The sequence below is a fragment of the Ovis aries genome, chromosome 4, assembly GCF_016772045.2.
Source record: "Ovis aries strain OAR_USU_Benz2616 breed Rambouillet chromosome 4, ARS-UI_Ramb_v3.0, whole genome shotgun sequence".
Lineage (NCBI taxonomy): Eukaryota > Metazoa > Chordata > Mammalia > Artiodactyla > Bovidae > Ovis > Ovis aries.
This window is the reverse complement of record NC_056057.1, coordinates 61,999,763-62,015,942: the sequence shown is the minus strand read 5'-3', so window position 1 is coordinate 62,015,942 and position 16,180 is coordinate 61,999,763. Positions and strand designations below refer to the sequence as shown.

Below are 16,180 nucleotides of genomic sequence, written 5' to 3'. Positions count from 1 at the left end.
AATTCCCCAAACTGAAAAACTGAAAATATGGAGATAATTTTGTGCTTCACTTTTTTCCCTGTGTGTATGTATGTGTGTATGTGTGTGTGCGTGCGCATGTGTGTGTATTTGAAGGATCAGAGAGAAAGGCTGGTTTCAAAGCTCACAGCCTGATAAGGTCTCCAGGGCTGATTAAAGTTATTCCCAATGTCACATAGATCATTATGGAGCTAATCACCCCTGACAACTGTAATTCTTGCAGTAATATTTGATAGAAGTTTCTGCACCACTGCAAATACTCTGCACCTGCTTTATTTAATAGTAAGAAAAGAAATTTTGAGTTTTATTTAATTTTAATTAACTCAAATAGCCATAGGTAGCCATACGGAACAGTACAGTTCACTGCCTGTCTTCGTATCCAAACTGCAGAGAAGTGTAGAGTTGGCCAGCAGGTCTTTAGGGCAGATGGGCAAGCTGAATAATACCTACCATTGTTGAGCAGGAAATGTGGTTTGTAAAGTGAGGCACAGGCCACAGCAGGAACTGAGTCCTGACTGCCTCTATCATGGACTCAGGGACATCCTTGCTTTGTGTGCAAAGCCTACAGCTGGCAGCTGGCTGCTGGCCCAGGGGGCCCTAGGAATCCTGTGTTTGGGAGACAAGTGACCTTTACTAAAGCGAATTCTTATGGCACTTCCACTAAGATTTTGAGTCTTTCCTAGGTTAACCTACAATGTGCAATGTCTTCAGTGTGCTCAGGGGAAGGTCCGCTTCAAACCTTCCCATGTTACAAAAACATAAGCGATCCTACCGATGTTTTTAAAGGGAAATATTCTTGAGTTCAGTGAAGGAAGACAACAACCACAGATCCAGAACGAAGGTCATTCTGCCTTTCAAATCTTCCTCACTACACTGAACATTTTTCAGAATAGAGACTCCTGTTTTGATTCAGAATTCTGCCTCCCCGGAGACTCTCGTTTCACAGCAAAAGATAACTCCAGAGCCCTGAAGACATGTTCAAGATGTTTAGCTTAACTGATGCTTTGGGGTCCACAGACCTTAGTTACACACCTGGCCTTGACACATCAGCTATGGAGTCTTGGCCAAATTATAAAAATCGTTATGGACTCCTTTGGTTCCTTTGTTAGATAACACTAAAAATTATATGAGTAAAACAGAGAGAGAGTACCTGTCATTCATCTTTCACAGAGCCAGCTCTCAAATGTCAGTACCTTGGTATCTTTCAGTTAACAGTAACCCCTCTCATCCACACTACTGGATGATTATCTGTTATTCTGAGCTATTGGAAAGTGCCTTTTTTCCTGAGAATAATCTGGCTTTTATTCTTTTGACAACATACATTATATATATATTTGCCTTTTTTTTTGTAAAAATGTGTTATGATAAGGTTTAATGAAATATTAAAAGAAAGCTTAAGTCCAAGAGGAAGAAACAACCGGTGCCCCCGAATGGGCCGAATGTACCACTTGACTGTAGGTCTTTGGAGTGAAATGAAAGGGCAAGCAGGTACAGCAACTGTGGCTGAAGCGCAGGAGCATGCCAACTCCTCTGGGTGCTCGTTTTGTTCATCCCTGGGTTTCAAATTAGATTTGTCAAGTTAATGCTTAGAGAAGGGATGCTGGTCAACAAAATGGGCACTGTCTTCAAAGAGAAGTAGAAATTTCATACTATGATTTGTTGAAAATGACACTCCAATGTGTAGCCCTGGGCTCTAATCAAGACTATTCAATGGAAGTGATTCTGAAAGACCCTAATCTCTGAAAAGGAAAGAAAATAGGAGGCAGTTCCAAGCCTGTAGAGTCTCAAGAAGCAAATAATGGCTCGCATGTAGGCAGCTTCTGAGATTTCATCTTAACTCTCTTGAGAAGCCCAGGGAACACAGACGCAAGGCAAATATATCTTAAAGGACTGTGGACGAGAGGCTTTCACACTCCACAGTGAGTGAGGGACAGAGTGAAGCAGATACGTGACAGTCACTGCCAGTCCATGGCTTATGTTTAAAAAACCTATATTCTAGGGACTTCCTTGGTGGTCCAGTGGTTAAGACTTTGCTTTCCACTGCAGGTTCAATCCCTGGTCGAGGAGCTAAGATCCCACATGCCTCCTGGCCAAACAACCAAAACATAAAACAGAAACAATATTGTAACAAATTCAATACAGACTTTAAAAATAGTCCACATCCAAAAAAAATCTAAACATCAAGAAATAAGAATGTATATTCTGAGTAACTATAAATTAAAATACTAAATATCGTTAATGAATGTTTGACAATGTGCTGAGCACTGGACTAAGTGCTATGCATGCATGATTTTATTTAACTCTCGAAACAATTTGATGTAGAAACTGACATCCTCACTTGACAGATGGGAAAAAGAAGCACAGAGAGATTTATTAGGTTGCCCAGGGCTAACCAGCTAGCAGGCAGGGAGGCAGGACATGAACGCAGCATGGAGCATCTCCCGTGATTTACTGCTTCTCAGTTCTTCTGTGGTCAAAATCCCCAGAAATCCACATTTGTATATATCTCTATTGGACTAACCAAGCAGCAGAGTTGCACATGAGGCAGACAGAATGATGGGCAAGTAGAAACTCAGGGACCTTCTCGCCAAACATGGCATGATAAAGGGCTCTACATCTGCGCCTCCCCTTTGCAGTTGTGTGGGACAGGAGGCTCTTTCCTACTTTCCCCTAGAAAGTTAATATGTAAATCCACTCATCTGTGTCTAACTCCCTGTCAGACAAGTTTAGAGGGAGTGTGGTCATGCACGGGCTCTTTGTACTTGCTCTTTAACCAGAGATATATTTCATGGGTGTCCCCGTCTCATATCTTACCTTTCTCAAAGGGACTTTGAGAAATAATTTTACTTCTCAAATAATTTTACACCTGCTACTGCTGCTGCGTCACTTCAGTCGTGTCCGACTCTGTGTGACCCCATAGACAGCAGCCCACCAGGCTCCCCCGTCCCTCGGATTCTCCAGGCAAGAACACTGGAGTGGGTTGCCATTTCTTTCTCCAATGCAGGAAAGTGAAAAGTAAAAATGAAGTCTCTCAGTCGTGTCTGACTCTTAGCGACCCCATGGACTGCAGCCTACCAGGCTCCTCCATCCATGGGATTCTCCAGGCAAGAGCACTGGAATGGGGTGCCATTGTCTTCTCCATGTCCTCATTAATGTGTGTAAATCTGAATGGAATGTTTGGATGGGGTGATAGGAAACCAATTTCAGCACAGTCTGCTTTGAATCTCTATTTTTAAGCACACAAAGCTAGTCACCAGATTTTTTAAATCAATTTACCAAACCCTAAAAAGCCTTCCTTTCTGCACTCGGAAGGATGATTTTATACTAAACACAGATGGTCATGCTCCCTAGGGAGTTTAACTAATAAATTTATAGTCTAGATGCTAATCATTTTTTGTTCATTAGGTAATTCATTTTTAGAAAACTGAAAAAGTTGAACATTTGGAAATAACACTTTCTTAGCCAAAAAAACTGTATTTATGACATCTAGAAACAGAACTATTCTAATAGAATCTACTCATTTCAGCCTAGAAAAGGAAGTCTTGTGTTGGAGTAGACTGGAAGGCTAAATTGGCTTCTTTGAATTATCATTATATTCAGAAGAATTGTACCAATAGCTGGCTACGAATGGGGGCATTTGGTGGCATGGGTCTATTTGCTACCTTTCCCCTCCCCCACTTCTGTGCTCTCTCCCCAGTGTCAAGTAAATAAAAACTTTATAAATTACCTAATGTGGGCAATACACCCTGACTATTGATTTTGCCAAAGGCAAAGAGGCGATCCGGGCATATAACAGACAACCCAGCTAATGAAATAGCAGACCATCTGATCTTGTACTCCCACTTCAGGGATGAGAAACTGTGGACCTGAGAGGTCCTGTGTCCTGCCAAAAGACACTCAAGTGGTTCCTCACAGAGTTGAGAAGCCTAGAACCAAGCCTACTCGCCCCCAGCTAGCTCCTTGTTCTTTCCTACAGGGTCTTCCAGAATAAAAGAGCAACTACCTTCTACCCTCCTCGCCCCGCCCCCTTCTTTTTTAGCTGCTTTCTAAGAGATGCATTCACGACCAATTTTCTTCCTCACAGTAAATTCAGGAGACAAGCACTGTCATCCCCATTTCACGGGGGAGCTGCCCAAGGTCATGGAGCTGGACAGAGGAAGAGGCCGGACGGTGCTCACTCCATCTGGCTCCAGGGCTCCTGTTCTCCTCACTGTACCACACTCTTCCCTGGAGAAGCATCCACTCTGATGAAGGTGCCCAAATGCAGGGGATGCAGCAAAGAAGGAGCAGTGAGCCAGTCCTTCCATGGCTGAAAGGAAGAGATAAGTGCCTTCCTCCTACTGTGAGCCTTTCTCAGTCCCAGCTGTAATTCAGCTCTTTCTTATTCTGCCCATTGTCCTCTCCTGAGGCCCAGCCTGAAGCTCACTGTCATCAGTGAGGGTTTCTTATCCCCTGGGAATGACCTGCATTTTCATTTGTCAAGGAAGTTCTGCCTTTGGACATTTCTTAATATGATTTTTAAGGGTTGCATTTGAAATACTTTGAATTTACTCAATAGTCAGCACAAAGCCATTAAAAGTAAATGGCCAGGAGGATGGGCTCAGTATGAACATGTGAAGTGATGTATGTCATTAGTGGATGGGCGCTGTGTCTAAGCAGGGCATCCATCAGGTTTCAAAAACATCTGCCAGGGTTTCTCCAGGGCCATAACTGATGTTTGTTCTTGGTACAGTTACTAATGCTTATTCTTTTTCCTGACTGTTCCCCAATCTCTTCACCTCTCCCTGAATCTTATATTTCAATTTTATTTTTATTTGTTTCTAGGACAGTATGATACAAATACCTTGACTTTGCAATGAGCCATATGTCAAGAAAGCAATCAAAGGAGTTTATTCTTTCTGGCTAAGAAACAGCTGGAAATGCTTCCCATCTACTGGAACTAGTTTAATGGCACCCATTTGGACTCAATATTTTGGGCTTAAAATTTATAGAGACAATTCAGAAATTTCTCTTGCAAGATTATGAAAACTGATTCTATCCCATCTCGGTTCACTGTTACTTATACTATGAATAAAATATTCTGACCTGGAAGAGAATCAGTAAGAGGATTTGAAAACAAGGGCCACCCATGCTGAAAATTCAAAGATCAAATCCAACAGTGGATGCTAGCGCTCCTGACAGCATAGTGAATCATTAAAAGTTAGGGCCATAGAGATGCTGGAGTTTAAATCCCTACTCTTCTGTGACTGGGCAAGTTACTTTGTACCCCACTGCTTTAGTTTCCCTCAGTGCCTTAGTTTATCTATCTGTAAACTGGGTGTAATCACAGTAGCTACTTCATAAGGTTACTGGGAAGATGACATGCATTAACATGGGTCAAGTGAGAGCCTGGCACATGGTAAACACTCGGTAATGATGGCTGTTGTGGGACCACTACTGGCAGACATGAGGCATGAAATGCTTCAGGTGACTCTTCAGTTCCATGGGTCTTCTGCTGACTTTAGATTTTGATTCCTCCTGAGTCTACATGGGAAATTAAAACTTACCTGGAATAAGTTACAGCAATTCTTGTTCTGAGTACAATGCTGCTTAGCCGACCCTGAAACCAACACCCTTACCCATGTGATTCCTTAGGAAGCAGGCCACTATTCTTCCTTGCTAGGTCTGGAAACAATACCTTGCCTCCGCCGGCAGTTGAGTTTCCTAAAGCAGGTCCCTTCTACGAGGCGGTTCAGGCGTTGTTGTTTGATCAGCTCCAAGATTTCTGGCTGAATCTTCTCCTTTAGTTCCCTGTGAAAGGATAAACACATATTCCACAACACACCTTGAGAATAGCACTTGGCTGAAAGGGCACCATGGCAGAGAGGGCAGGTGCATAAAAGCTCCATCTTTTCCTGAACATCCCCAGACCTCCTAGGTTGGTGCTTTAGAGAATCATTTATTAAGCATCAGTAAACAGGGTTATCTGTTGTGGTAACTGTATAGATTCTCTGACATTTACAGAATACCCACAAGAGCCCCAATCACTTCAGTGACGTTTTTCTAGACCGATGTCTCCAGAGACATTTTGTCTCTTGTTTTATAAAGTCACAGATACAAATTTATGCAAAAATTCACTTAGTTCTTCTGAGACAATGAATCTCTGGTCATATTCTACTCCTTACAGCAGATAGATAAACTCCTAGACTACATATGTGGTCTGACCAAACAGAAGTGTTGGACAACCATGCGGTGACCATTGTACAGCAAACAGTGTTGGGTGAAGCAAAGGACCACTTACAAAGGGGAATAACATATCATCCGAGATTTTAGCCCATAGAGATTGGGATAATGAGGGCATAAATTAAGGATTATTTGCATCTTGTCTCAAGCTAATACAATGTAATTTTAGATGTACTATGCTGTAAAGATATAATAATGAGTACACTGGGTTGTAACCCCCCCTTTTTTTTTCAAGAGCAGAGATTTTTTTATCTTGTGAAATCTTAGTTAGCACCCTCGTATTTCAGTATATTAAAGCTAGAGTCTTTCTAGTTGAGGATGTATAGAGATACCTACAATCTAGCCCTCAGAGCAGTGTTGAAAGCACTGACCCAAACTCAAGAGACCAGGATTTCCATCTAGGCTCTGCTCATGACTGGCATTTCATGTAGCTCCTCTAAGTCTCTCCTCATCCGTAAAATGGGAACAAGAATGTTTCCTTCCAAAGGGGCAGTGTGAGTATAAGTGAGCTGTAAGTGCTGGGCAGGAATGCCAAGTGTTTCTGGATTTGCTTAGATAATATTCTCGCCTTTCCTCAGGACAAACATTTCTTGTGCCCATAACACACTGTATTCAAGGCTCACATCTTTCGTAAGCTTCAGCCTTAACTCTGGGCTCCCTCTGGATCGTAGGCAATCTATCCTCACGTGGTATTCTGTTCCCAGGTATGAAAGGCCCTACACATTCAGTCAGTGTGTGCTATGAGCCAGGTAGTGTACTAGGCAAATGTAGCTCATTTAACACCCTTCTCTCCTCCCCACCAAAGAACCCCTGACTTTTGGGAACAGGTATTTAATTTCATCAGGCCCATCTCACAGATGGAGAAACAGCTTACAGAAGCGAAGCCCTGAATAGGAGTACACAATCAAGTGTATCTTGTGCAAACTGCTTCTATTCACTCCTGAGAAAAAAATAGAGACTAGAAAGTGGTATGAAAGGGTCTGTCCATCTAACCAGGTATGCTAGTAAGCTGTCGATACATATTTGGACTTGCTGCTAAGTCGCTTCAGTCGTGTCCGACTCTGCGTGACCCCATAGACGGCAGCCCACCAGGCTCCCGTGTCCCTGGGATTCTCCAGGCAAGAACACTGGAGTGGGTTGCCATTGCCTTCTCCAATGCATGAAAGGGAAAAGTGAAAGTGAAGTCGCTCAGTCGTGTCCGACTATAGCGACCCCATAGACTGCAGCCCACCAGGCTCCCGTGTCCCTGGGATTTTCCAGGCAAGAGTACTGGAGTGGGGTGCCATTGCCTTCTCCGTATTTGGACTTAAATGGCCTCAAATACCAGGGCACTTGATGCTGTTCCATCTGACCAGTTTTAAAGCTGAGTGTGGATATCTACCCCAACGGTACAGCTTGGTGCATTTGCTCTATGCGCATTTGCTTTTCTGATGTGGGTCTCACAGGGTCTCATCTCAGGCATTCAGATTACTAACATTACCTATTATCAGCGTTCAGTTTCTGTAGAATGGACTCAGAATTGCAGCTTTGATGAACCCTGCTCTGAATGGACAAGAAGGTGGAAGATAGCCAAGGTAGTCACACATGACAATGAATCACTGCTCCTGGCTTCAAGTTGGGGTAATGAGGTGGAGAAATCATGGGAGAGAGAAACTGGGAATTTCATCAATTCTTAGGTTAGAGATGCATCTTTAAAGGATAGTTTTCCTAGGCTAGAGTTAACTATTAAAATGGAGATGAAGATGCAGAGATGAGGACCAAAAGGAGGAATAACTGAAAGAACTCGATGATTTATGATTTTCAGTGTAAGAGCCAGATGTTGCCATCATAGCACCTTCCGTTATGAACCATCTCTGGGGATGGATGGTCAGAATAAGTGGATCTGCTGCTACACAGGTTACCTTTTCTTGTTATGAACCCCAAGGACTCCGAAACATGTTTAAGCAATGAGGGAAATGGAATAGCTTTTTTCTTTTTTGTAAGTGATGTCCTCTTCCTTCCCGCAAATGGGCTCAGTAGCTGCAGACTTCATTCATATTAGGAAAACATATGTAATCCCTACATGGTGTTTCTGTGAATGAGATATGACCTCTGGGGGAATCCTGGTAATAACCATGGGCTGAAATTGGGCTTTGACATTCTCAGCTTGGGGTCAGTGAGGTCAAGGTCATGGGTTCACTAGCTCTGCTTTGATAAATATTCCTCTATTTCTAGCTAAAAGCTTTGTAAATAAATAAAAGGAGGAAGATTAAACAAGGTAGAATAAATGAGTGTGTGAAGAGCAGTTCAAAGTCTAGCACTGTCTCCAGAAGAGAATTCCAAGTCTAAGCCCAATGAGGCCAGTGACATACGCAGAGGACAGACAGCACCACTAGACTGGCGAGCCTCCTTCCTGGACCTGGTGCTCATCTAGAACAGAGGCTGCACTGAACACAGGCATTGGCTGTGAAAGCCATGAGCAAAGCTTGTGACCAGTCTTTAACAAGGATGTAGATTTGCAGGACAGGCAGTAGCCATATTTCTGGCTCTCCCTGCTTTTCCTTTTTCTTCCTCACCTACTTGTACTGGACACTCCAGGATAAGATGAGGTGTAAACGAATATATTCACAGTGTCGATCTTACCATTTCTATGTTGACAGTGAGACAACTTGCTAAATTCTGGTTATCGACTCATAATCAGAGTGACTATTTCTCAGAGTGTTTGTTAAGTGCAGGACATATACTAAGGGCTTTTCATGTATTACTTCACTAAGTCCTCTGAACAACTTAACAATGTAGACATTTTATCAATTTAGTTTTAGAAATGAGAAAAACAGGTTTAGAATGGGTGACAGAAGTTGACTGAGGAGCCACATTTGCAAGTGATGGCCTGGGAATCTGATCCCGGGTCTGCTAGCTCCCGGATCTGCGTTTTCCACATTTGCTACTCTGCTTCCGTGGTGTTTGTCCCTGCAGCTCCCCTCCCCCCAACATTATGGCAAATGATCTATTTGGGGACCTTTTAAACTTTTTTTATATCCATTAATTCAGATCAATTGTGCAGATGAACTTATCCTCCCCATAAAGTCACACGATGGAGAAAGGGATGGCAACCCACTCCAGTACTCTTGCCTGGAAAATCCCATGGACAGAGGAGCCTGGTAGGCTGCAGTCCATGGGGTCGCTAAGAGTTGGACATGACTGAGCGACTTCACTTTCACTTTTCCCTTTCATGCATTGGAGAAGGAAATGGCAACCCACTCCAGAGTTCTTGCCTGGAGAATCCCAGGGACAGGAGAGCCTGGTGGGCTGCCACCTATGGGGTCACACAGAGTTGGACACGACTGAAACGACTTAGCAGCAGCAGCAGCAGCAGTAGCAAAGTCACACAAAGTAGAAAGTAACAAATACCTCCTTCTGAAATAATTAGTCAAGAGCTAAGAAAGAAAACAGAGCTTCTTCAACCCACTGAATACACAGTCTTCCAAAATATTTGTCCACCCAGAGCTTGCATTTTTCTTCTCAGGAAATATAAACATTTTATAAAAATGAGACGCACGCCTCAAGGGATCTTCGTGGCTCTGAGATTTGCCTGCATGCTGTGCGCAGCAGTCAGGCGAGGGGGAGGGGATGGTCAGCAGTGTTCTGCACCAGAGATCAACCATCCAGCCCAGCCACTGCCCAGTCTGCAAAATGAAAAGCTTGAACTGGATGACCTTAAAGTCACTTTTCAGTTCTAAAGTAGAATTCCTAAGCCCCAAGCTTGGGTTGTCTCCTATGTGCTCTCGTGACAACCCACCCTCCTGCACTTCCTCTCACCTGGCACAGTCCCTGATAATCCCTGCTAATCTCAGCTTTAAAGCCTGGCACAAGGACAGCCAAGTGTCTCTGGTTCTCTGCCTGTCCCAGCACCTCGGGACCTTGCAGGAAGGAGTTACTCAATACATACTTGTTAAGTGAATGAATGAATGAATGCAATCATACATGGTTCTCTGCATTTTCTTTGTTGTGGGTTTATCCCATGAGCCACTGTGGCAGCATTTAGACTTCATCCAACTACAACAATGAGTTCCTGTCTAGCAGATCATTCTACAGAGCATCACTGGAGAAGCAGCTGGAGGCTGGTAGCCTCCTGCCTACTTCAGGGGCCAAGGTAGGGACCAGGCTGGTTCATGACCTCCTCCATGAAACAGCTCTGACAAGTTTTTATGACTTTACTAGAGCTCTGGTGGACCATGGTGTTTTCAGTCCCATGCCCAAGTGATGATGCCAATGTATATACCCACAGGAGATTTCTTTTGTATTTTCAGAGCTTCTCTCTATACAGGTATATAATAATAAATGTAAAGATAAGAGTTTCTTATAATAAAGGGAAAGCAAGGGAAATGAAACTTCAGAACGTCATTGCAGAGCCTTGAGACGTAAAGATATGAAGTCAAAGCAGGAGCAAAATGTTTGTACTTGACAAGCACTTAACAGTCTTATTTGGAACAAAGTCATGGTCAAACATTAATTTAGAATCACTTGGCCTTTTGGATTTAACTGAAGTGGTCCCTTAAGACTCTCTTTAGGCTTTAAGAATTGTTGTCAAAAGCATAATAAAATCTTCTTGTGTTCACACATCTGCTGAAACAAACATTATGAAATCCAACATTTCAGTACTGTGGGTCCCAGGATGCGGCAAAGGGCCTCTGTCCCTCCTTGCAAGAGAGAAACTACATCAGGTATCACCTCACACCAATCAGAATGGCCATCAATGAAAATCTACAAATAATCAATGCTGGAGAGGGTGGAGGGAAAAAGGAACCCTCCTGTGTTGTTGGTAGGACTATAAATTGATACAGTCACTATGGAGAACAGTACGCTGCTGCTGCTGCTAAGTTGCTTCAGTCGTGTCTGACTCTGTGCGACCCCATAGACGGCAGCCCACCAGGCTCCCCCGTCCCTGGGATTCTCCAGGCAAGAGTACTGGAGTGGGTTGCCATTGCCTTCTCCAGGAGAATAGTATGGAGGTTCCTTAAAAACTAAAAATAGAACTACCATAGAATCCTGCAGCCCCACTCCTAAGAATATGTGTGGAGAAAACTATAATTCAAAAAAACATATGCACCTCTATGTTCATAGCAGCACTATCTACAGTAGCCAAGACATGGAAACAACGTAAATGTCCATTGACAGAGCAGTGAATAAAGAAGATGTGGTACACAGACACAATGGAATACTGCTGCTGCTGCTGCTAAGTCGCTTCAGTCGTGTCCGACTCTGTGCAATCCCACAGACGGCAGCCCACCAGGCTCCCCCGTCCCTGGGATTCTCCAGGCAAGAACACTGGAGTGGGCTGCCATTTCCTTCTCCAATGGAATACTACTAAGTCATAAAAAAGAATAAAATAATGCCACTTGCAGCATCATGGATGGGGCTAGAGATTATCATGCTAAGTGAAGCAAGTCAAACAGAGGAAGACAAATATCATTTAATATCATGTATATGTGGAATCTAAAAAAAAAATGAATGATATAAATGAACTTATACCCAAAACAGAAATAGACCCACAGACACAGACATGGCCACTTGTGGTTACCAAAGCAGATGAAGGGGATAAATTAGTAGTTTGGGATTAACATATACACACTGCTATGCATAAAACAGATAACCAGCAAGGACCCACTATATAGCCTAGGGAAATATGTTCAATATTTTATAATAACCTATAAGGGAAAAAAATGTGAAAAAGTACCTATCTATCTATCTATTACTTTGCTGTACACCTGAAACTAACATGACATTGCAAGTCAACTATGTTTCAATAACAAACTCTTTTAATTAAAAAAAAGAAATAAACTCCATCTCTGAGGAGTCAGCTCTTTATTCAAAGCTCTTTCTACTTGGTATTCAGGGGCTGTTATCTTCGTCTATTAATAGCTGATGACCAAAGCGAAACCCCAGCTCTGCCTCTTACGAGTGCTGCCTGCTGCTTGATGTGGATATGGCTTAGGTTTTACATAGATGTGAGCTGCCAAAGGGGCTTCCCAGGTGGCTCAGTTTTAAAGAACCCGCCTGCCAACGCAGGAGATGTAGGAGATGTGGGTTTGATCCCTGGGTCAGGAAGATCCCCTGGAGGAAGAAATGGCAACCTACTGCAAATGACAACCTGCTCCAGTATTCTTGCTTGAGAAATTCCATGGACAGAGGAGCTTAGCAGTGTACAGTTCATGGGGTCCGAACTGTCGCATACAGCTAAGCGGCTAAGCGTGCGTGAGCCGCCAAAGGCCCTGAGGAAGCATTTCCCTCCCCTGCTGCCTAACCTCATCCCCACAAAAGCCCACAGTTCTGCTCTGCAGCTTTTAATGATGCTTCTTAAGGCTTGAAAACAAACACAGAGTAGATGCTATAGCTTGGCTATGTTTTTTTCTGTGCACTTTTTAAAACTTCATCTTAGTCTTGCGCTTGGCAAAGCAGCTCTGGTAGGGGAAATGAAGAATTAGCTAAGGGATCTGTGGGCTGGAGTTCAAGTCCTGGATCCTACACTTGCCAACAAGGTCCTCTCCTCTCTAGACTATATTCTGGTCCTCAAGTAGAAATAAGACTCGCCTTCCTCACACAGCTGTGAGGACACGATACAGCATAGGGAACACGAGGAGGGAACACTTTGCAAATCGCCAAGCACTAAACATATCAGATATATTGGAGCAAGAAACAGAAAGCAGGGATAAAGAAAAGGAATCAGAGAGAGAGAAAGAGATGTTGAAGAGGTGCTTCATGACACCAAGGATGTAAGATGGTTTCATAGGAAAGTTCAGAAGAAGCCACATTTAGTCTTTCGAAGGAAGAATAAGAGTAAATGTCAAACACCTTTACTTCCCATCCTGTTTCCTATTTTCTTTCCTATGAAGTATAAGGTAACAAAACTGACCTAGTTCTAAGAAAAGGACACAGGAAGATAAACAGGTCAATACTAAGAAAAGATAAAGGAAACAACAGTCTAAAACAGTGTTCATGTTCAAGGTTTAGAACATCACAAAGATGGAGATGAAATTACAGAACCATTGCAAGTGCGCCTGATGCAAAGTCCTGTGAAAAGGAGCCCCCTGATTCTTCACCTGAGGCCTCTGGGTTGATAGCTACAAGAGATGTTCTGCTGATAGCCACGGAAGATGCTCTGATGCGAAGCAGAGCCAATGGGGCAGGGAGACAGCGGGTCGCTCCCTTTCAAGCTCGCGCTCCCTCCCACTCATGACACTTCAATGTTCCTCTTGTTTTAATTATCACTAAGTCTCATTTTGGCTGGAGCAGAACATCTTGCCATTCAAGAGTGCCTACATAGAATATAGCTTTATGGACAAAACAAAAGAGATTGTCCCAAGTATTAGAAAAGTTTCCAGTCTTTTCAGCTACAAATCCTGAGAGGACTCATCAGTAACTGGGTCACTTCTTGGTTTAGATTCTCCTGCCAGCACCTCCTGTCTCCACCTCCCCGTAGCCCACCCCTGCCCAGCCTTTCTCAAGGAGTTGCTGAGACTTCAGGAACTGAGTAGAGATCTTTCATTGGCTTTCCATGCAACACAGCCCAGCTGGGTGATGGGCTTTCACTCTAGAAATGGTGCGTCAGAGCTGTTGAGAAGGCAGAGGTCAGAGGTAACTTACAAAATCGGGCGAGACTGGAAATCTTCCTGGTTCATCCTCTCAGACTGGCGGATTTTCAGGATTTCTGTGTAGCTCAGGTTCTGCAGTTTGCTCTTGAACTGGTCCAGGGAGCTAGGCTTGGTTGTAAGAGCTCTCATAACCTGTTCCTTCACCACCTGCATTACCTGTGAGATTGAAGGAAGACCATAATTTTCCTGGGGATTGACCTTACTCATTCAGAAAAATCTTTCACAGATTATGGTTCCCTAGCCCTTTCATTTGCACTTTCGGCCCTAACTTGGAGTGTGCTTTTCCAGAGAGTCAACTACTATGATATACAGCTTCCATTTCCTCCTATACTACTGGAATTGCAAGGAAAAGGTGGATTGACTAACTCTGAATTGGGAAGGGAGAGGGAGACTTAGGGTGGGAGGGTATATACCTATTCATTTGCTTGATATACTGTATGACTGTAGAGGATGCAAAGTCAAGGAAAAAAGGAGTCTTAGCAACAGCCAGAAGTCTGCATAATCATTATTTTTTTCCAGGAGAAACTCTCTGAGACACAATTAACTGTGGAAGTTTGGTTGGCACTGGTTCAAGTGAATGTGAAATAATACCTACACCAGTCCCTCCTGGATTGCTTTCGCCATGTAGTTAAGGTCTGAGTGTTCATACAGATGATATATCCAGAAATGTGTATGTGGTATTGCCTCTCTGAGCCAGGCACTGAAAAGAGAGGTCTACTGAATTAGAACTGATGCATCCCATTGGAAGCCTCAAGAAAAAAAAGAAGAATATGGTAATTGGCTGCTTCAGGACAGGTCCAGGCCACAAGGAGACAATTAACCATTGCCTCTATTAATGCAGATTCATCTTCATCCAAATATCTAGAGCAGGAAAAGACCAGAAAACACACAGAGGTATCCAAGAGACTGTAACCTTGCTGCTTCTTTTTTTCAAATCCTCCATTACAGATGCTAACAACAATTGTTGCCTTTGATAACATACCTACTATGAGCCAGATACTACAAAAGGTACTTCATATGTATTCTTTATTTTAATCTACTCAAATTCAGGACATAGGTATCATCATTATTCCTATATGCAGAAACTGAAGCTTTGAAAACCTTAACTAGTCCAAAATTCTATAGATGATGGGTAGGTGGTTGAGCTGAGATTTGAACTTAGGGCTGACTGTAAATGCTGTAGTTTACTGCCTTCATACCAACATTCTGGGGTCATCTGCAACTTAAAAATAAGAGTAGATCACCAGTGCACCTCAATTATGTGCTAGGTTCGGTGTCAGGCACTTTGCTGATCATCAACTCATTTAATCCTCTTTTCAATACAGTACAGTATATGTTTCTACTACTACTTTAAAGATAAGAAAATGGACTCAATATTGGGAAAAGAATCTGAAAAAGAATAGATATATGAATATGTATAATTAATCACTTTAATCACTTTTCTATACAGCTGAAACTAACACAACACTGTAAATCAACTATAATATAAAGTACAACATTGAAAAAAATATATACGAAAATGGTTACTGAGAAGGATTGAGAACTTCTCGAAGGTCACACATATCTAGTAGAGATCTAAGATACCTGTATGGTGAACAGAACATACACTGAGTGTTGAACAGCCCTGGGGTACCACCTATCCCATCATTATGAATGTGATCTCAGTATGCTCCTATGGCTTCTAAACAGTTAGTCATTCAAAAATTCAAGCACAGTAGATAGTAATTGCTCACTGATGGGAAATAAAAGAGTATTAGCTGCTTGTCGTGTCTGACTCTTTGCAACCCTATGGAATGTAGCCCACCAGACTCTGCTATCTATGGGATTCTTCAGGCAAGAATGCTAGAGTGGGGTGCCATGCCCTCCTCTAGGGCTTCTTCCTGACCCAGGGATCAAACCCAGGTCTCCTGTGCTGCAGGCAGATTCTTTACCATCTGAGCTACCAGAGAATCCCACTCACTGACTAGTCCCACCAAAATGTCAATATTTCATGAAATGTTATTGAACAGAAGTAACAGTTTTACAGGATGGAAAAGACTGTGGCAACCAGAACTTTCAAACTCGAGTGATGGCCAGGTGATGGGAAAAAAAATCTCACCATCTCAAGTAATATTAGGCAGCTGAAATGTCCTCTACACACTGGACAGCCAGTTACACTGGCTGAGCTCTGTTTAATGGCATTGCCCCTCTCTGATGGTACAGGGTGCTTTCTCCAAGTGGATGTCTTTCACGTAGCTGTCCTATTACAAATAAGGACCTGTCCAGTGATCTGCTGGGGTCCAGAGGCTTTGAGAGGCAGAACAAGAAAT

The 16,180-nt window shown here is 43.0% G+C and overlaps 1 protein-coding gene across 7 annotated transcripts in view; it reads right to left on the bottom strand.

Annotated features, from left to right (window-relative positions):
• ELMO1 (engulfment and cell motility 1) overlaps nt 1–16,180 on the bottom strand; it is a 581,422-nt gene that overhangs the window by 27,070 nt on the left and 538,172 nt on the right. For all 7 annotated transcript variants that reach the window (XM_060414767.1, XM_027968620.3, XM_060414768.1 and 4 more), the window contains 2 exons: nt 13,864–14,027; nt 5,696–5,808 (listed from right to left, as the gene is read on the bottom strand). In XM_060414767.1, the coding sequence (XP_060270750.1) occupies nt 5,696–5,808; nt 13,864–14,027 (277 nt within the window). The remainder of the gene's footprint in view (nt 1–5,695; nt 5,809–13,863; nt 14,028–16,180) is intronic.